Source organism: Lolium rigidum, chromosome 1 (genome assembly GCF_022539505.1).
Source record: "Lolium rigidum isolate FL_2022 chromosome 1, APGP_CSIRO_Lrig_0.1, whole genome shotgun sequence".
NCBI lineage: Eukaryota > Viridiplantae > Streptophyta > Magnoliopsida > Poales > Poaceae > Lolium > Lolium rigidum.
This window is the reverse complement of record NC_061508.1, coordinates 289,711,669-289,733,848: the sequence shown is the minus strand read 5'-3', so window position 1 is coordinate 289,733,848 and position 22,180 is coordinate 289,711,669. Positions and strand designations below refer to the sequence as shown.

General features: G+C 44.4%; 1 protein-coding gene across 1 annotated transcript; it reads right to left on the bottom strand.

The window, feature by feature from the left end:
• Nucleotides 1–1,975: 1,975 nt before the first annotated feature.
• LOC124695690 (phospholipase D alpha 2-like) lies at nucleotides 1,976–5,414 on the bottom strand. The gene is made up of 3 exons (XM_047228516.1): nucleotides 5,286–5,414; nucleotides 3,070–4,987; nucleotides 1,976–2,600 (listed from the first exon to the last, which is right to left on the bottom strand). Exons 1-3 carry the CDS (start codon nucleotides 5,391–5,393, stop codon nucleotides 2,164–2,166), a joined length of 2,463 nt encoding a protein of 820 aa, XP_047084472.1. The 5' UTR covers nucleotides 5,394–5,414; the 3' UTR covers nucleotides 1,976–2,163.
• Between the last annotated feature and the right edge of the window lie 16,766 nt (nucleotides 5,415–22,180).

Below are 22,180 nucleotides of genomic sequence, written 5' to 3'. Positions count from 1 at the left end.
CCGACGAGACCCCCGGCGAGCTTTTTTTCCATCCGGACGGCGTAATTCGGCCCAGTCGCGCCCCCGGTTCCTCGTTTTCGTCCGGATTTGGGCCTAAATCCATCCGGCGATCCCACGCCATCCCCGGCCCCCGGGAGCGCTCGGGAGTCCGGACGAAACGAAAGCGCGGGAAACACCGAGGAAACTTCCCGCGCGTCCGGTGGCCCCAACTTGTCGGCGAGAGAAACCGATCGTCGTCCTCATCGCATCGTCTTCCGCGCGCTGTAAAGCCTGCCGCCGGTCCGCATTCGCCGGCCACGCGGCGAGTTAATGTCGTCGTCTTCCGCGCACGCATCGTCTTCCGCGCGCACTAAAGGCTGCCGCCGGTCAGCTCGCCGCGGACGCGTCGCATTCCACGCGGCATTAATCACCCGCGCCAGCCCGCGCCTATATACGCCGGTCCGCTCGCCGCGAGGCGTACCCCGTGCTCCACTCTCCCTCCACTCTTCCTCTACTCTCCCGATGGCGTTCTACGACGACGACGGCGCAGCCAACAACGGCTTCCCCCGCCAGGGGGTAAGGCACCCATCAATTAAGTGCATATCTAAAGTAGGCAACAACCAATGTGTTGATAAAAATGCAAACCTCCATGGCGACGACAACTCCGGCGACCGTTGCCAACAGTCATCACTTAGCAACCCCATCACCAAAAGGAAACACAAGCCTATCGGACATGGGAGAGAGAGAGAGAGAGAGAGAGAGAGAGAGAGAGAGAGAGAGAGAGAGAGAGATTGCATCGTCAACAACACCACTATTCTCTAATTCTCTAAGGCAAGTGGCTGACTTGGTGGAGAAGTCACAACCGAGATCTCGTGCGAGTCGGACCTCACTTCCTCGACGGAAGGAAGCCTAACACACCGCCACACAACTCCAGGAGCTCAGGCACGATTTGCGTGGCTGGAGCCAAGACCTCGTCGATGCCCTCGCTCTCAGAGGCAACCGACAGAACATGTTGCGGCAACTGGTAGGGACTACCACGAGGAGAGAAAATTTGTAGAGATGTTCTTTCTCAACCACAGATGACTTATGCTCGGCCAAGCCAAGTGAAAACAAAGTTTGCACGGTGTCGAGCTCCTGCTCACTAGAAGAACATGCCACTGTCGGCACAAAGGGGGTGAGGCGCCTCCTCGATGCACCTAGTAACCAAGAGCGAGCTCTATGCGCAACAAGGCAAATTGACACTGAAAGCTAGAGTCCAAAGGCGTTAACATTAAACTTCTTGCAGTACCTTGGAGAGGGCCTTGGCAGCGATGTTGCAGGCGACGACGAGTGGCACACGACATCAACCCAACTACAGAACTCCGAGGGACGGCGAGGCTGAGCGAACGAAGAGTGGCTCCGCTGGCAAAGAGCACATACGTCCGAAGAACGAGTGCGAGTGTCTGAAGAGCGAGAACGAGCAGCGGAAAAACGCGCACGGCAAAATCGCTCTCGATGACCAGGACGACAGGATGCATCTAAGGGGCTCACAACATATCATGACCTAGTGATAAGCTCGAAACACCAAAAGCATCTCCCACAAGCCCAACACTTGAAAGCGAGATTATGCTCGAGGAAATGCATTTTGCTGACTGTTACCATTATTTAAATCATTAATAAAAAGATGGCTTGGTAATTTCAACAGGAACGGTTGTCAGTTTATACGATACTGACACGACTAGGCAGCAGGGTTCAGATTGGTGCATGTGGCAGTCTTTCTTTAATTCAAAGATTTGAGAAAACCCGGACATGCAGTGCAAGCAGGAATGGAACGACAAAAAAGCGACCAGAATGGCAATCCAAGAGGCCAAACCTAACAACAGTTTACACGATATGTAGCACTAGTGATTTTGGGTAGCATCAATTCCAATCTGGAATGAAGCACTCCCAAATCTTGAAGCCTCAGCGCTGCAGGTATGCAGCAAGCCAGGGACTAGGACCAGCTCAAATGTTCAGATTCAGATAAGCTGAAGCTATATATTCTGACTATAAACATCACATATCAGCAGTACAATAATCTTACCCTGCTTCCAGTTGTGGGTAAATAATAGGCTTACAACGCTGAAAGTTCATCATATCTAGATAGAAAAGCAGAACCTAGCATTGCAGAGACTGCAACTCTGCAAGTGCAGAATTTTTGCTGCCCTATGTGGTGAGATAAGGAGGGAGGTGTGTAGCCTTCACTCCGAGCACCGGAGCCCGCGTGTCAGGGAAGCATCTTGCCCCGGGCAGCTCTGTCACGGTGCCGTCCTTCGTCACGGCGACCGGGTAGGTGAGGAGGTGCCCGGGGAGGTCGTCGTTCAGCTCATCGCTGGCGTAGAGGTCCCAGTACTTGTCTGCCATCTTGTTCACCCTCCGGACGCACTCCACGCTTCCTGGGTTGATGAAATCGTTGTGCAGCATGCCGAGGTGCTCATACCACAGCGACATCCGGAAACCATGGATCTGCCCTCTGGCAACCTGGCCTTTCGTGTTGAGGTGGTGCGGCTGGAATGAGCCCATGGCAATCTCGGTGTCCCTGCCCCCGTCCATTGACCGCTGGTTTATATTGGCAGACCCAACGATGATGTACTCATCGTCAACTGGTATAAATAAACCAAGCAGACTATATGTTAGAATTATTAAACTTAAACCACATGAGACATTTCCAGACAGTATACAACAGGACCAAGTGACAATATCTGGTATATTTGTGGATGGAAAAGCAGACTATATGTTAGAATTCTTTAACTTCAACCACATGGGACATGCCCTGACAGTATACTAATAACAGGACCAAGTGACAGTATCTGGTCAATTTGTGACAAGAATGGACAAGTGGAGGTACGTTCTGTTGTAAGAAAAAATCAGGTATGTGCCATGTGTGTATAATTGTATTGGAAATTCAACAGTAACGCCAATTAATTTTATTATGTACACTTCAAACATAGGAATCTTGGAAAGCTGAAATGTCATGTAAGTCTCTAAGATGTTCTTTTCTCGAAAAGGGGAGAAGTGCCTAAGATGTTAACAACTGCAAGAAATTTCATGTAACATTTGGAGGGGGCATACCTATCATCATCTTGGAGTGAACATAGATCATGAACCTCCGAGCCTTCTGTGCCCTTTCATACGCTGATCCATCCAATGGGCGACCTGCAGGTTCATAATCACCGCTCCTCTTCACCTCCCTGTTCCCTAAGCAAAAGAAGGTGAGGTAATCCTTGGGGTTGGCGTCGATCCCCTTGCCCTCAAGTGCAATGGCGATGTCGTAGTACATCATGTCCATCGTCCTTCTCTGCCAGTCTAGTATTGCCTGAACGGACTCACTTTCAGGAGCACCTTCCGGCCACATTGGCACCACAACATAGACCGCGAAATGTTCACCAGCCTCAATCTTGCTAACAATCTTGAGCGAAAGCTCTCTGGGAATCAGATGCAGCGCTTCGACATCTCCCGGGTTTATGCCGTCGGCTTTCCACCCGAAAGAACTACCAAGGAAGTACTGATTCTCGATGTAGACGAAGTGCTTTGCGCGGCGTATGGCGTGGATGTAGGCGTCCTGGATGCTCCTGTCAAGGGTGTTGTTCTTGCCACTGACAAGGCCGGACCGAGCAGCCGCCTCAGGGGTGCTAGGAAAACCGAACGCCGCGCCGCCATCGATGGAACGGAACAGCTGCACATTCCATGCCTCCTGGTCATCAGGGAACATCACCGCCGATGGCGGTATGATCAGGTTCTCCATGGCTTTCAGATCAACGAGGAGGTCCTTGGCACCACCTTGCATCCTCCACCGCTGCTCGAAGTTGTAGAGAATGTCCCACGCGGCGGGACCTTCGATCTTGGAGTGGATGTCGTGCCACGGCTCCCTCGGCCCGCCACAGCCGATGGACGTGCCGTTGAAGTTGGGCTGGTGGAAGTCATTGTGGTGCGCGGTGTCCAGCGTCCTGAACAGGGAGTGGAACTGCGTGTCGTAGCGGCCGTCGCAGAGGTCGAGGCCGCCCACGAAGCTGACGATGCGACGGCGGGTGGAGCCGCCCCTCACGGGCATGTCGTGGTCGACGGCGATGATCTTCTGGTGGTGGCTGATCATGAAGGCGATCTGCGTGCCCATGAGGACGCTACGGCCGGCGTCGGGGTTCCGCGGGCAGAGGACGCACTGCACGTCGCTGCCGCTGAAGTACTGCGCCGTCTCGGCGTCGTGCGTGCCCATGTACCCCCAGGTGAGGCCGAGGGACTGGAGGGAGGTGCGGTCGTCCCAGACGAGCATGAGCACGCGCACGCCCTCGCTGGCCTTGCGCTTGAGGAGCTCGCCGAGGGTGGCATCCCCGCCGGGGCGCTGCCGGGAGCCGTCCCGTATGAGCGTGATCTCGGTGTACACCGACCAGCCGGTGATGTAGATGAGGTGGCGCGCGTCGCTGATGGCGTCGAACACGTCCTCCCAGCACCGCCCCTGCTGGTAGGTCCGGCCGCCGGCGAGCGGGATCCTGGGCGCGAACGCGTCCGGGACGTGCGCGTCCTGGTACAGGGTGACCCTGCATCCGGGCCGCTGCGAGAAGAAGGTGTACGGCACGCCGGGGTTCCGCGCGCCGCCGACGCCGGAGCCCCACTCCCGGCGGTTGGCGGTGACGTCGCAGAACCTGAGCCGCACGTGTATCGTGGGCCCGTGCGAGAGCTTCTTCTTCTTCGTGTCCACGACGTCGAGCCGGCGCTCGATCTCGCGGCCTTGGGCGTCGAGGAGGTCCTTGACGGGCAGGTAGGCGCGGCCGATGAGCGTGGCGCTGATGGGCTGCGCCACCTTGACGGAGAAGACGACGTCGGCGGCGAAGTGCGCGCAGTAGATGTGGAACTCCTCGTACCACCGCGGGTTCTCCGGGTCGCCGGTGATGACCCGCGTCCGGCCCACCCGCGCCCTGCCGAGGTCGATCGTCGCGTACAGCTGCGTCGACCCCTTGCCGCGCCCGATGGACTCCTCGATCCCTGCCACAAACTGCAACAGGACGAGCTCTATTAAAAATTCCTTTTTTTTTCCAAGCGAGAGATTTAACAATTCCTAGCGAACACATTCGAAATTTCAAATCTAACATCGCACACTGCACTCCGACAATCGCATATTTTTACCCCGCCCCGGATGAAACCAAGAATCTCTCTACTGGCGGAAAGGATTTCAGATCTCTGAGCTGAGAGGAAGTGAAATTTCAATTTTTACTTTCGCGGATTGCAATCTACCCTGCCGCCCAGACTCGAGTGATGGTTGTGAGTTGAGGTTACAGCGGAAGGAGACTGACCTTGCGGAAGATCTGGGGGGCGCCGCCGGTGGCGCGGGTGGGGTCGGTGAGCTTGTCGGCCTCCAAGATGGTGGCGTGGAGGGTGCCGTGCAGCAGCCGGTGAGCCATTGCTCCCGCCGTCCCGCGCCTCCGCTCCCTCACCTCACCTCCCGCAAGAAGAAGGAAAAATCTTCAGGCGGACGGAACAATGCTCGGCCAAGGGGAAAGCTCCGTCCGTCCAATAAGACTTGGACTGGTGGAGAAAGCGGCCGACAGAGGCACCGTCAGCGCAGCGACGATGTTGTGGTATGGGAAGAACCAACAGAAAATTTCTGGAAGGAAGGAATTAATGGGCGAAATCAATAGTTGCAGACAAATCATCACGTACTACTAAGTAATTGCGGCTGTGTGATTAATATTTGCATAGATATTATTTTCCCAAACATGACGAAGTGGAAGCAAAGGCGAATCTTTTTTTGAATGATGAATCCGATGGGATGGAAGTCGTGGGCACTATCTCCTCCACTTCACTTTGGGCCTTTGGCGGACCGGAGCCAGTCAGTCAGTAGCTTGCCTATTTTGAACAGGAGTCGCACAGTCGCATGGCGTCAACCAGAGGTCGCAGAGCGGGGCTCCAACGTGCGCGTACGAGAATGAGAGGAACAGAGATGCGTCAAATGAGCCCCCACTAACGGATAGTAGATCAGATCTCATGCCACCCGGCTTTGTTTCTTTTTATTGAGACAGCATCTAACACATGGTACTGACCTACTGATGGTAGTGTAGCTCCACAAAACGAAAAAGAAGATGTTAGAGCATCTCCAGCGGCGCGACCCATTTCGGACGTCTGAAATGTCCGTTTGCGTCGCGTGGCGGATGCGAGACAGACCGTTTTTGTCCGCGGTCCGTTTGCACCTAGGGGTGGCTCCGGGCCGACGCATTTCCGCGTTTGCATCAATTTTATGAAGTTTCCAAACAACAAAATAAGGAAATCAACGCAAACAGAGCTTGGCTCTGGTGGTTAGGTCCCTTGTGGTGGAACCAGCCCACCCAGGTTCAAGTCCTAGACTTGGCATAGGTGCATTTTTCTGGATTTATTCCAGGATTTAACCGGCGCTATGCTTTCAGTGGTGCGTGACGTGCCCGTCAACAGCGAGGCGCCAGTGGTGACTTCGTCAACCTCAAGATATGTCGGCTCAGTCCCTCGGAGGTGCTCATAGGGGTAGGGTGTGCGTGCGTGCGTTCATAGGGGTGTTTGTACGTGCGTGTTTATGAGCGTCTGCGTTGTACTGTGTTCTCAAAAAAAAATAAGAAAATCAACAAAGTTATAGTTATTACATTTAAATTTTTAAAAGTCTACATGAAAATAAGATAATAAAACTTTTGGATATATTGATTCGGATTGAATTGCAAATACATCAACGATACAATCAATTCAATTCGAATTGCAATAAGCAAGCGGTGTCTCTCAAATAGAGTCGAACTGCTAGACTACGCCGAGTGATGAATTCAATGATTCAAAAAAAAACTAAGAGATGGATGAAATTACACAAGGAATCTTTGTCTCAAAGAAGAGGAAAATGGGGATATGGCGAAATCGGTAGACGCTACGGACTTGATTGTATTGAGCCTTGGTATGGAAACCTGCTAAGTGGTAACTTCCAAATTCAGAGAAACCCCGGAATTAAAAAAGGGCAATCCTGAGCCAAATCCGTGTTTTGAGAAAACAAGGAGGTTCTCGAACTAGAATACAAAGGAAAAGGATAGGTGCAGAGACTCGATGGAAGCTGTTCTAATGAATCGGGTAATTACGTTGTGTTGTTAGTGGAATATATTTCTCTAGGCATGATCTTCATGGCCAGCCAATGTCCACTGATGCTCAATCAGATCCGTTTGTAGCTGTTTGGAGACGTTCTCGTTAGTGACTTCTACATTCCTATGTAGATAGTCTTGCCAAGATGAAGCTCCAGGAATGGCGCAACCAGCTCACCTTGGAATTCCCAGTGGTTCTCATTGCGGCCATCAGGACGTTCATTCCGCGCTTGGAGCACACCAAATCCGCGCTCCACATCTTTTCTGCAAGCCTCTTGCATCCTGGCAAACCTTCTCGTCTTCTTGGAGTTTGGATTACGGACATGCTTCACCAATGTGGCCCAGTGATACGTCTCAAACGTATCTATAATTTCTTACGTTCCATGCTAGTTTTATGACAATACTCACATGTTTTATATATACTTTACATCATTTTGATGCATTTTCCGGTACTAACCTATTAACAAGATGCCGAAGCGCAGTTCCTGTTTTCTGCTGTTTTTGGTTTCAGAAATCCTACACAGGAAATATTCTCGGTCTTATTTTCCACGGAGCCTTCCAGAACACCGAAGAGGGGCAACGAGGCGGCCACACGGGCGCGGCCCCACCCCTGGCCGCGCCGCCATATGGGGTGGGTCCCTCGGGCGTCCCCCGACTCTGTCCCTTCGCCTATATAATCCTTCCGTCGCGAAAACCCTAGTACCAAGAGCCACGATACGAGAAAAGTTACTGAGACGCCGCCGCCGTCAACCCCATCTCGGGGGGTTCTGAAGATTGCCTCCGGCACCCTGCCGGAGAGGGGAATCAACACCGGAGGGCTCTACATCACCATGCCCGCCTCCGGACTGATGCGTGAGTAGTTCATCCTTGTACTATGGGTCCATATCAGTAGCTAGATGGTTGTCTTCTCCTCTTGTGCTATCATGTTTACATGTTGTGTTTGTTGGGATCCGATGAATATGGAATACTATGTCAAGTTGATTATTGATCTATCATATATGTGTTGTTTATGATCTTGCATGCTCTCCGTTGCTAGTAGAGGCTCTGGCCAAGTTGATACTTGTGACTCCAAGAAGGAGTATTTATGCTCGATAGTGGGTTCATGCCTCCATTGAATCGCAGGACGATGTGACGAAAGTTCTAAGGTTGTGGATGTGCTGAAGCCACTAGGGATAAAACATCAATGCTTTGTCTAAGGATATTTGTATTGTTTACATTACGCACAGTACTTAATGCAATTATCTCGTTGTTTGCAACTTAATACTCGGAAGGGGTGCGGATGCTAACCCGAAGGTGGACTTTTAGGCATAGATGCATGCTAGATAGCGGTCTATGTTCTTTGTCGTAATGCCCTAAGTAAATCTCATAGTAGTCATCATGATATGTATGTGCATTGTTATGCCCTCTCTATTTGTCAATTGCCCAACCGTAATTTGTTCACCCAACATGTTATTTATCTTATTGGAGAGACACCGCTAGTGAACTGTGGACCCTGGTCCATTCTTTTACATCCGAAATACAACCTACTGCAATCATTGTTCTCTGTTGTTCTTTGCAAGCAAACATCATTCTCCACACCATACGTTTAATCCTTTGTTTACAGCAAGCCGGTGAGATTGACAACCTCACTGTTAAGTTGGGGCAAAGTATTTTGATTGTGTTGTGCAGGTTCCACGTTGGCGCCGGAATCCCTAGTGTTGCGCCGCACTACACTCCTTCACCAACAACCTTCACGTGCCCTTCATCTCCTACTGGTTCGATAACCTTGGTTTCTTACTGAGGGAAAACTTGATGTTGTACGCATCACACCTTCCTCTTGGGGTTCCCAACGGACGTGTGCTTCACGCGCCATCAAGCATTTTTCTGGCGCCGTTGCCGGGGAGATCAAGACACGCTGCAAGGGGAGTCTCTCACACCCAATCTCTTTACTTTGTTTATTGTCTTGCTTTATTTTATTCTCTGTTTTGTTTGCTTTCTTTATATCAAAAACACAAAAAAATTAGTTACTTGCTTTAGTTTATTTAATTCGGTTTGCTTTATTACTGTTAAAATGAATACTCCTGAGAACACTAAGTTGTGTGACTTCACTAGCACAAATAATAATGATTTCATATGCACTCCTATTGCTCCACCTGCCACTACATCAGAATTTTATGAAATTAAACCTGCTTTACTAAATCTTGTTATGAGAGAGCAATTTTCTAGTGTTAGTACTGATGATGCTGCTGCCCATCTTAATAATTTTGTTGAACTTTGTGAAATGCAAAAGTATAAGGATATATATGGGGATATTATAAAACTAAAATTGTTTCCTTTCTCCTTAAGAGGAAGAGCTAAAGACTGGTTGCTATCTTTGACTAAGAATAGTATTGATTCATGGACTAAATGTAAAGATGCTTTCATTGGAAGATATTATCCTCCTGCTAAAATTATATCTTTGAGAAGTAGCATTATGAATTTTAAGCAATTGGATAATGAACATGTTTCCCAAGCATGGGAAAGAATGAAATATTTGGTAAAGAATTGCCCTACCCATGGACTAACTACTTGGATGATCATCCAAACCTTCTATGCAGGATTAAATTTTTCTTCAAGGAACCTATTGGATTCAAACTGCTGGAGGTACTTTTATGTCCATCACTTTGGGTGCTGCAACAAAACTTCTTGATGATATGATGATCAACTACTCGAATGGCACACTTGAAAGAACTCCTCAAGGTAAGAAGGTAAATTCTGTTGAAGAAACCTCTTCCTTGAGTGATAAGATTGATGTTATTATGTCTATGCTTGTTAATGGTAGATCTCATGTTGATCCTAATAATGTTCCTTTAGCTTCATTGGTTGCTCAAGAAGAGCATGTTGATGTGAACTTCATTAAAAATAATAATTTCAACAACAATGCTTATAGAAATAATTTTGGTAACAACAACTATATGGCATATCCTTCTAATAATGGTAATTTTTATGGTAATTCTTACAACAATAGTAGGAGTGCACCCTCTGGTCTTGAAGTCGTGCTTAAAGAATTTATTAGTACACAAACTGCTTTTAATAAATCTGTTGAAGAAAAGCTTAGTAAAATTGATGTTCTTGCTTCTAAGGTTGATAGTCTTGCTGCTAAGTTATGCCTAATGAAGATAAAGATATTAAGTCATTTGCTACAGCAAACGCTATCCAAGTTCGAATTAATGATAATATTAGAATGATGGCTGAATTGCATGCTTGGTGGGAAAGAGAAGAAAAACTTGCTAAAGAGAATAATGTAGCTAAAGTTTGGACTATTACCACCACTAGTAATGTTGATGCTTCTGATACGTCCCAAACGTCTCTATAATTTCTTATGTTCCATGCTACTTTTATGATGATACTCACATGTTTTATACACATTATATGTCATATTTATGCGTTTTCCGGAACTAACCTATTGACAAGATGCCGAAGTGTCAGTTGCTGTTTTCTGCTGTTTTTGGTTTCAGAAATCCTAGTAAGGAAATATTCTCGGAATCGGACGAAATCAACGCCCAGCATCTTAGAATTCCACGAAGCTTCCAGAACACCCGAGAGCCACCGGGGAGAGCCACAGTGGCCACCGGACAACGGGCGGCGCGGCCCGGGGGGCGCGCCCCCTATTGTGTGGCGCCCCGTAACCCTTCCGACTCCGCCTCTTCGCCTATTTAAAGGTCCCCGACCTAAATCTTCGATACGAAAAAGCCACGGTACGAGAAACCTTCCAGAGCCGCCGCCATCGCGAAGTCAAGATCTGGGGGACAGGAGTCTCTGTTCCGGCACGCCGCCGGGACGGGGAAGTGCCCCCGGAAGGCTCCTCCATCGACACCACCGCCATCTTCATCAACGCTGCTATCTCCCATGAGGAGGGAGTAGTTCTCCCTCGAGGCGCTGTCGGTAGCTATGTGGTTAATCTCTCTCCTATGTACTTCAATACAATGATCTCATGAGCTGCCTTACATGATTGAGATTCATATGAGTTTTGTATCACTATTCATCTATGTGTTACTCTGGTAATGTTATTAAAGTACTCTATTCCTCTTTCACGGTGTAATGGTGACAGTGTGTGCATCGTGTAGTACTTAGCGTAGGTTATGATCATAATCTCTTGTAGGTTATGGAGTTAATTATTACTATGATAGTATTGATGTGATCTATTCCCCCTTCATAGTGTAAAGGTGACGATGTGTATGCTATGTTAGTACTCGGTTTAAATTGCAAAGATCTATTATGCTCTAAGGTTACTTAAATATGAATGCCGAATGTTGTGGCGCTTGTTAACTCCGGCTTGAGGGAGCTCTTGTAGCCCTACACAACGAATGGTGTTCATTATAAAACAAGAGTATATGTAGCACAAAGGAAGAGAACTTATTTATTATGTGATCAATGTTGAGAGTGTCCACTAGTGAAAGTATGATCCCTAGGCCTTGTTTCCAAATACCGCAATCATCGCTTGTTTCATTGTTTTACTGCATCTTTACTTCCTGCAATATTATTACCATCAACTGCACGCCAGCAAGCACTTTTCTGGCGCCATTACTACTGCTCATATTCATTCATACCACTTGTATTTCACTATCTCTTCGCCGAACTAGTGCACCTATACACCTGACAAGTGTATTAGGTGTGTTGGGGACACAAGAAACTTCTTGTATCGTGATTGCAGGGTTGCTTGAGAGGGATATCTTTGACCTCTTCCTCCCTGAGTTCGATGAACCTTGGGTGATCCACTTAAGAGAAAATTGCTGCTGTTCTACAAACCTCTGCTCTTGGAGGCCCAACACTGTCTACAAGAATAGAAGCACACGTAGACATCAAGCACTTTTCTAGCGCCGTTGCCGGGGAGGAAAGGTAAAAGGCACTCATACTCTGGTCCCAGGTAACTAAGTACTTTTCTGTTGCCGTTGTGTGTGTGCTCGAAGCTATTTCCTTTAGATCCTGCAATTGCATCTTTTTGTTTCTTGTTTACACTAGTTAGGCTTAATGGAAAACAACAACAAAATGAGATATCTTTATGAACTTTATCTTGAATTAGGACATGATGTGTTTGAAGAGAGAATTAAAAAACCCATGGAACTTTATATGCATGCTAATGGGAATGTTATCAGTATGAATGCTTTGAAAACTATTGTTGCTAATGCTATGGAAAATTCTAAGCTTTGGGAGGTCGGTTTTGATGAAAATGATCTCTTTAGCCCTCCGGGTATTGAGGAGAAAGTTTATGTTGATTATGATATGCCTCCCATATATGATGATTATAATGATAGTGGTCTTCTGGTGCCGCCTACTATGGAGGATAAAGTTTATTATGACTATACTATACCTCCTATATTTGATGATGAGAATAATAATGATAGCTACTTTGTTGAATTTTCTCCCACTACAACTAATAAAATTGATTATGCTTATGTGGAGAGTAATGATACTTTTATGCATGTGAATAAAAATGCTTTATGTGATACTTATATTGTTGAGTTTGTTCATGATGCCACTGAAAGTTATTATGAGAGAGGAAAATATGGTTGTAGAAATTTTCATGTTACTAAAACACCTCTCTATATGCTGAAATTTTTGAAGTTACACTGGTTTTATCTTCCTATGCTTGTTACTTTGCTCTTCATGAACTTGTTTATTTACAAGATTCCTATGCATAGGAAGCATGTTAGACTTAAATGTGTTTTTAATTTGCTTTTTGATGCTCTCTTTTGCTTCAACTCCTATTTCTTGCGAGTGCATCATTGAAATTACTGAGCCCATCTTAATGGCTATAAAGAAAGCACTTCTTGGGAGATAACCCATGTGTTTATTTTACTACGATACTTTTGTTTTATATTTGTGTCTTGGAAGTTTTTACTACTGTAGCAACCTCTCCTTATCTTATTTTATTGCATTGTTGTGCCAAGTAAAGTCTTTGATAGTAAAGTCAATACTAGATTTGGATTACTGCGCAGAAATAGATTTCTTGCTGTCACGAATTTGGGCAGGGTTCTCTGTAGGTAACTCACAAAAATCTGCCAATTTACATGCGTGATCCTCAGATATGTACGCAACTTTCATTCAATTTGGGCATTTTCATCTGAGCAAGTCTGGTGCCTCAAAAAAAATCGTCTTTACGGATCGTTCGTTTTGACAGATTCTCGCCTTTTATTTCGCATTGCCTGTTTTGCTCGTGTTGGATGGATTTCTTTGTTCCATTAACTTCCAAGTAGCTTTGGGCAATGTCCGAAGTGTTAAGAATGATTGTGTCACCTTCTGAACATGTGAATTTTTGATTATGCACTAACCCTCTAATGAGTTTGTTTTGAGTTTGGTGTGGAGGAAGTTTTCAAGGGTCAAGAGAGGAGGATGATATAATATGATCAAGAAGAGTGAAGAGTCTAAGCTTGGGGATTCCCCCGTGGTTCATCCCTGCATATTTCAAGAAGACTCAAGCGTCTAAGCTTGGGGATGCCCAAGGCATCCCCTTCCTCATCGACAACTTATCAGGTCACTTCTCTTGAAACTATATTTTTATTTGGTCACATCTTATGTACTTTACTTGGAGCGTCTGTATGCTTTCATTTTCGTTTTGTTATTTTCATTCTCTGAATAAATGCTTGTGTGGGAGAGAGACACGCTCCGCTGGTTCATATGAACACATGTGTTCTTAGCTTTATCTTAATGTTCATGGCGAAGGTTGAAACTGCTTCGTTCATTGTTATATATATGGTTGGAAACGGAAAATGCCGCATGTGGTAAATGGTATAATGTCTTGAATAATGTGATACTTGGCAATTGTTGTGCTCATATAGATCATGTTTAAGCTCTTGCATCATGTACCTTGTACCCATTAATGAATAACTACATAGAGCTTGTTAAAATTTGGTTTGCATGATTGATCTCTAGAGTCTAGATATTTTCTCGGTTAAGGTGTTTGAACAACAAGGAGACAATGTAAAGTCTTATAATAGTTACAATATGTTCATATGTGAGCTTTGCTGCACCTTTTATACTTGAGTTTGCTTCAAACAACCTTGCTCGCCTAGCCTTGTATTGAGAGGAATTCTTCTCGTGCATCCAAATCCTTGAGCCAAAATCCATGCCATTTGTGTCCACCATACCTACCTACCACATGGTATTTCTCTGCCATTCCAAGCAAATACTTCATGTGCTACCTTTAAACAATTCAAAAGCTATTATCTCTTATTTGTGTCAATGTTTTATAGCTCATGAGGAAGTATGTGGTGTTTTATCTTTCGATCTTGTCATTTACTTTTGACAGACTTTCACAATGGACTAGTGGCTTCATCCGCTTATCCAATAATTTTGCAAAAAGAGTCGGCAATGGGGTTCCCAGCCCCAATTAATTAACTTGCATTAATAATTCTCTTCACATGCTTTGCCCTGATCTATCAGTAAGCAACTTAATTTTGCAAATAGACACTCCTCCATGGTATGTGAATGTTGGAAGGCACCCGAGGATTCGGTTAGCCATGGCTTGTGTAAGCAAAAGGTTGGGAGGAGTGTCACCCATCAATAATGAAACTAAAATACATGTGTAAACAAAAGAGAAGAGGGATGATCTACCTTGCTGGTAGAGATAACGTCCTTCATGGGAGCCACTCTTGAAAGTTTGGTTGATAAGGTAGTTAGAGTACCCATTACCATTCGTTGACAACAACAAACACCTCTCAAAACTTTACTTTTATGCTCTCTATATGATTTCAAAACTTAAAAAGCTCTAGCACATGATTTAATCCATGCTTCCCTCTGCGAAGGGCCATTCTTTTACTTTATTGTTGAGTCAGTTTACCTATTCTTTCTATCCCAGAAGCAAACACTTGTATCAACTGTGTGCATTGATTCTTACATGTTTACTTATTGCATTTGTTATATTACTTTGTGTTGACAATTATCCATGAGATAAACATGTTGAAGTTGAAAGCAACCGCTGAAACTTATATCTTCCTTTGTGTTGCTTCAAAGCTTTCGACTAAGAATTTATTGCTTTATGAGTAACTCTTATGCAAGTCTTATTGATGCTTGTCTTGAAAGTATTATTCATGAAAAGTCTTTGCTATATGATTCAGTTGTTTACTCATTGTCTTCATCATTGCTTCGAATCGCTGCATTCATCTCATATGCTTTACAATAGTATTGATCAAGATTATGATAGCATGTCACTTAAGAAATTATCTTTGTTATCGTTTACCTACTCGAGGGCGAGCAGGAACTAAGCTTGGGGATGCTTGATACGTCCCAAACGTATCTATAATTTCTTATGTTCCATGCTACTTTTATGATGATACTCACATGTTTTATACACATTATATGTCATATTTATGCGTTTTCCGGAACTAACCTATTGACAAGATGCCGAAGTGCCAGTTGCTGTTTTCTGCTGTTTTTGGTTTCAGAAATCGTAGTAAGGAAATATTCTCGGAATCGGACGAAATCAACGCCCAGCATCTTAGAATTCCACGAAGCTTCCAGAACACCCGAGAGCCACCAGGGGAGAGCCACAGGGCCACCAGACAACAGGGCGGCGCGGCCCAGGGGGGCGCGCCCCCCCTATTGTGTGGCGCCCGCGTAACCCTTCCGACTCCGCCTCTTCGCCTATTTAAAGGTCCCTGACCTAAATCTTCGATACGAAAAAGCCACGGTACGAGAAACCTTCCAGAGCCGCCGCCATCGTGAAGCCAAGATGCGGGGACAGGAGTCTCGTTCCGGCACGCCGCCGGGACGGGGAAGTGCCCCGGAAGGCTCCTCCATCGACACCACCGCCATCTTCATCAACGCTGTTGTCTCCCATGAGGAGGGAGTAGTTCTCCCTCGAGGCTAAGGCTGTACCGGTAGCTATGTGGTTAATCTCTCTCCTATGTACTTCAATACAATGATCTCATGAGCTGCCTTACATGATTGAGATTCATATGAGTTTTGTATCACTATTCATCTATGTGTTACTCTGGTAATGTTATTAAAGTACTCTATTCCTCCTTCACGGTGTAATGGTGACAGTGTGTGCATCGTGTAGTACTTGGCGTAGGTTATGATCATAATCTCTTGTAGGTTATGGAGTTAATTATTACTATGATAATATTGATGTGATCTATTCCCCCTTCATAGTGTAAAGGTGACAGTGTGTATGCTATGTTAGTACTCGGTTTAAATTGCAAAGATCTATTATGCTCTAAGGTTACTTAAATATGAATGCCGAATGTTGTGGCGCTTGTTAACTCCGGCTTGAGAGAGCTCTTGTAGCCCTACACAACGAATGGTGTTCATTATCAAACAAGAGTATATGTAGCATAAAGGAAGAGAACTTATTTATCATGTGATCAATGTTGAGAGTGTCCACTAGTGAAAGTATGATCCCTAGGCCTTGTTTCCAAATACTGCAATCATCGCTTGTTTATTGTTTTACTGCATCTTTACTTCCTGCAATATTACTACCATCAACTGCACGCCAGCAAGCACTTTTCTGGCGCCATTACTACTGCTCATATTCATTCATACCACTTGTATTTCACTATCTCTTCGCCGAACTAGTGCACCTATACACCTGACAAGTGTATTAGGTGTGTTGGGGACACAAGAGACTTCTTGTATCGTGATTGCGAGGGTTGCTTGAGAGGGATATCTTTGACCTCTTCCTTCCTGAGTTCGATAAACCTTGGGTGATCCACTTAAGGGAAACTTGCTGCTGTTCTACAAACCTCTGCTCTTGGAGGCCCAACACTGTCTACAAGAATAGAAGCACACGTAGACATCTGCTTCACATGTTGCTAAACCTCCTACTATCAATGGTAAAATAATTGGTGTTGGCAATGTTTCTACTTCTAATACAAAGCATGCAAAATTGCCTGAAACTACTGAAACTGTTTATGATAAAAGTGCTGAAATTTTTCAGAGTATTGGGGACAATGATCCCATTGCTTTAGATCATAATGGTTTTGATTTTGATAATTTTCATATCTCTGAAGTTATTAAGTTCTTGCAAAAACTTGCTAGAAGTCCTAATGCTAGTGCTATAAACTTGGCCTTTACAAAACATATTACAAATGCTCTCATTAAAGGTAGAGAACAGGAATTAAAATTTGAAGCTTCTATTCCTAGGAAGTTAGAAGATGGTTGGGAGCCCATCATTAAAATGAAGGTCAATCATTTTGATTGTAATGTTTTATGTGATCTTGGTGCAAGTATTTCTGTTATGCCTAAGAAACTCTATGATATGCTTGACTTGCCACCATTGAAATATTATTATTTGGATGTTAATCTTGCTGATAATTCTATAAAGAAACCTTTGGGGAGGATTGACAATGTTCACATTACGGTTAACAATAACCTTGTGCCCGTTGATTTTGTTGTCTTGGATATTGAATGCAATGCATCTTGTCCTATTATTTTGGGAAGACCCTTTCTTCGAACTATTGGTGCTATTATTGATATGAAAGAAGGAAATATTAAATATCAGTTCCCTCTTAAGAAAGGTATGGAACACTTCACTAGAAAGAGAATGAAGTTGCCATTTGATTCTATTATTAGAACAAATTATGATGTTGATGCTTCTTCTCTTGATGTTACTTGATTTACACTTTCTGCGCCTAGCTGAAAGGCGTTAAAGAAAAGCGCTTATGGGAGACAACCCATTATTTTATTTCTGCAATTTTTGTTTTATATTTGAGTCAAAGTACTTGTTACTATTGTAGCAATACCTCTGTATCTTTATTTTATTGCATTGTTGTGCCAAGTAAAGTCTTTGATAGTAAAGTTGATACTAGATTTGGATTTCTGCGCAGAAACAGATTTTTAGCTGTCACGAATTTGAGTTGATCTCTCTATAGGAAACTCGTAAAATGCTGAAAAAATTCATGTGTGATCCTCATATATGTACGCAACTTTCGTTCAACTGGAGATTTTCCATCTGAGCCTGTTAAGTGCCTCGAAACAATTCGTCTTTACGGACTGTTCTGTTTTGACAGATTCTGCCTTTTATTTCGCATTGCCTCGTTTATTGTGTTGAGTGGATTTCTTTGCTCCATTAACTTTCAGTAGCTTTGGGTAATGTCCAGAAGTGTTCGGAATGATTGTGTCCTTGCTGAACATGTGAATTTTTGATTATTCACTAACCCTCTAATGAGAATGCTTTGAGTTTGGTGTGAAGGAAGTTTTCAAGGATCAAGAGAGGAGGATGATATAATATGATCAAGAAGAGTGAAAAGTCTAAGCTTGGGGATGCCCCCGTGGTTCATCCCTGCATATTTCAAGAAGACTCAAGCATCTAAGCTTGGGGATGCCCAAGGCATCCCCTTCTTCATCAACAACTTATCAGGTCACCTCTAGTGAAACTATATTTTTATTCCGTCACATCTTATGTGCTTTACTTGGAGCGTCTGTGTGTTTTTATTTTTGTTTGTGTTTGAATAAAATCGGATACTAGCATTCATTGTGTGGGAGAAAGACACGCTCCGCTTTTTCATATTGAACACTGGTGTTCTTAGTTTTACTTTTAATGTTCATGGCGAAAGTTGAAAGCCGCTTCATTTGTTGCTATTTGGTTGGAAACAGAAAATGCTTCATGTGGTAATTGGTATACTGTCTTGAATAATTTGATACTTGGCAATTGTTTTGAGCTCTCAAATAGATCATGTTTAAGCTGTTGCATCATGTGGTTTAAACCTATTAGTGGAGAACTACCGTAGAGCTTGTTGAAATTTGGTTTGCATGATTGGTCTTTCTAAAGTCTAGATATTTTCTCGGTAAAAGTGTTTGAGCAACAAGGAAGACAAGTGTAGAGTCTTATAATGCTTGCAATATGTTCTTATGTAAGTTTTGTCTGTATCGGTTCATACTTGTGTTTGCTTCAAACAACCTTGCTAGCCAAAGCCTTGTATCGAGAGGGAATGCTTCTCGTGCATCCAAAATCTTGAGCCAAAACTTATGCCATTTGTGTCCACCATAACTACCTACTATGTGGTATTTTTCTGCCATTCCAAAGTAAATTGCTTGCGTGCTACCTTTAAAAAAATTCATTCCTTGTCTTTGCAATACATAGCTCATGGGAAAGTAGCCTAAAAACTATTGTGGTAAAGAATATGTTGCTTATGTATCTTAGTTCTTATAAGTTGCTTGTTGAGCGGTAACCATGTTATCTGGGAACGCCATCAACCTGTCACACCTTTGTTGAATATCATGTGAGTTGCTATGCATGTTCGTCTTGTCTGAAGTAAGGGAGATTTTTCATGATTAAATGGTTTGAGTATGCATATTGTTAGAGAAGAACATTGGGCCGCCAACCAAAAGCCATGTATCATGGTGGAAGTTTCAGCTTGGACATTAATCCTCAAATCTCTTATGAGAATATTATCTGTTGTTGAATGCTTAAAGCATAAAAGAGGAGTCCATTATCTGTTTTCTATGTTGTCCCAAGTATGGATGTCCTCAAGTTGAGATCTATGAAAATCGAGAAATCAAATGTGATTTATCTCCTTGGACCTTTGTACAGTGTGGCATAGAGGTACCCCTTTGTGACACTTGGTTGAAACATATGTAATGCAATGATAATCCATGGAAGTCCGAGCTAATTAGGACAAGGTGCGGGCACTATTAGTATTCGATGCATGAGGCTTGCAACTTATAGGAGGTTTTATGCATAACACATATGAATTATTACTACCGTTGACAAAATTGTTTCCATGTTTTCAAAATAAAAATCTCTAGAACATGAGTAATCCCTGCTTCCCTCTGCGAAGGGCCTTTCTTTTACTTTATGTTGAGTCAGTTTACCTACTTCTTTCTATCTTATAAGAAAACACTTGTGTCAACTGTGGGCATTGATTCTTACATACTTGCTTATTTGCACTCACCATATTACTTTGTGTTGACAATTATCCATGAGATATACATGTTTAAAGTTGAAAGCAACTGCTGAAACTTAAATCTTCCTTTGTGTTGCTTCAAAACCTTCTATTAAGAATCTATTGCTTTACGAGTTAACTCTTATGCAAGACTTATTGATGCTTGTCTTGAAAGTAATATTCATGAAAAGTCTTTGCTATATGATTCAATTGTTTAGTCATTATCTATTTGTTAACAAACTATAGACCATTGCTTTGAATCACTTCATTCATCTCATATTCTTTACAATAGTATTGATCAAGATTATGATAGTAGCATGTCACTTCAGAAATTATCCTTGTTATCGTTTACCTACTCGAGGGCGAGTAGGAACTAAGCTTGGGGATGCTTGATACGTCTCAAACGTATCTATAATTTCTTATGTTCCATGCTAGTTTTATGACAATATTCACATGTTTTATATATACTTTACATCATTTTGATGCATTTTCTGGTACTAGCCTATTAACAAGATGCCGAAGCGCCAGTTCCTGTTTTCTGCTGTTTTTGGTTTCAGAAATCCTACACAGGAAATATTCTCGGAATTGGACGAAACAAAAGCCCACGATCTTATTTTCCACGGAGCCTTCCAGAACACCGAAGAGGAGACGAAGAGGGGCAACGAGGCGGCCACACCATAGGGGGGCGCGACCCCACCCCTGGCCGCGCCGCCATATGGGGTGGGCCCCTCGGGCGTCCCCCGACTCTGCCCCTTCGCCTATATAATCCTTCCGTCGCGATAACCCTAGTACCGAGAGCCACGATACGAGAAAAGTTACTGAGACGCCGCCGCCGTCAACCCCATCTCGGGGGGTTCTGAAGATCGCCTCCGGCACCCTGCCGGAGAGGGGAATCATCACCGGAGGGCTCTACACCACTATGCCCGCCTCCGGACTGATGCGTGAGTAGTTCATCCTTGGACTATGGGTCCATAGCAGTAGCTAGATGGTTGTCTTCTCCTCTTGTGCTATCATGTTTAGATCTTGTGAGCTGCCTATCATGATCAAGATCATCTATTTGTAATGCTACATGTTGTGTTTGTTGGGATCCGATGAATATGGAATACTATGTCAAGTTGATTATCGATCTATCATATATGTGTTATTTATGTTCTTGCATGCTCTCCGTTGCTAGTAGAGGCTCTGGCCAAACTGATACTTGTGACTCCAAGAGGGAGTATTTATGCTCGATAGTGGGTTCATGCCTCCATTGAATCTGGGATAGTGACAGAAAGTTCTAAGGTTGTGGATGTGTTGTTGCCACTAGGGATAAAACATCAATGCTTTGTCTAAGGATATTTGTATTGATTACATTACGGACAGTACTTAATGCAATTGTCTGTTGTTTGCAACTTAATACTGGAAGGGGTGCGGATGCTAACCCGAAGGTGGACTTTTTAGGCATAGATGCATGCTGGATAGCGGTCTATGTTCTTTGTCGTAATGCCCTAAGTAAATCTCATAGTAGTCATCATGATATGTATGTGCATTGTGATGCCCTCTCTATTTGTGTTATCACCAGAATTTGACCGAGTCAGAGGTGGGCCGCGATCGAGATGGATTTGAAGAGTATACATAGAAGGGATACGTGAATCGGCCTTTTATACCAAGTTGGGCTAAACTGCCCATGTATCTGTAATATATTAGATCACATTTTAGTTTAGAAGATAGAGTTTTACCCGTGCACGGTTTAGTGCACGCCCACATTAGAAAGTCCCCTGGACTATAAATATGTACCTAGGGTTTATGGAATAAACAACAACCAACGTTCAACACAAACAAATCTCGGCGCATCGCCAACTCCTTCGTCTCGAGGGTTTCTCCGGTAAGCACCATGCTGCCTAGATCGCATCTTGCGATCTAGGCAGCACAAGCTTGCCCACGTTGTTCATGCGTTGCTCGTGCTCGAAGCCTTTTTGATGGCGAGCAACGTAGTTATCTTAGATGTGTTAGGGTTAGCATTGTTCTTCGAATTACATGCTTTCGTTATGCGACCCTTGCACATCTAGCCGCCCTTACACCTATCTTAGGTGTAGGGCGGCACCCCGCTTGATCATAGTTTAGTAGATCTGATCCGTTACGGTTGCTCCTTGTTTCATCAAGGATTAGTTTAACATCCGCAATAGTTAGGCCTTACAAAGGGTTGGAGGATCCAGCGGCGTGTAGGGTGACGTTTGCTAGCCCTAGAAAGGATGTTCCGGGGATCAACCTCGTGTTGGTTTT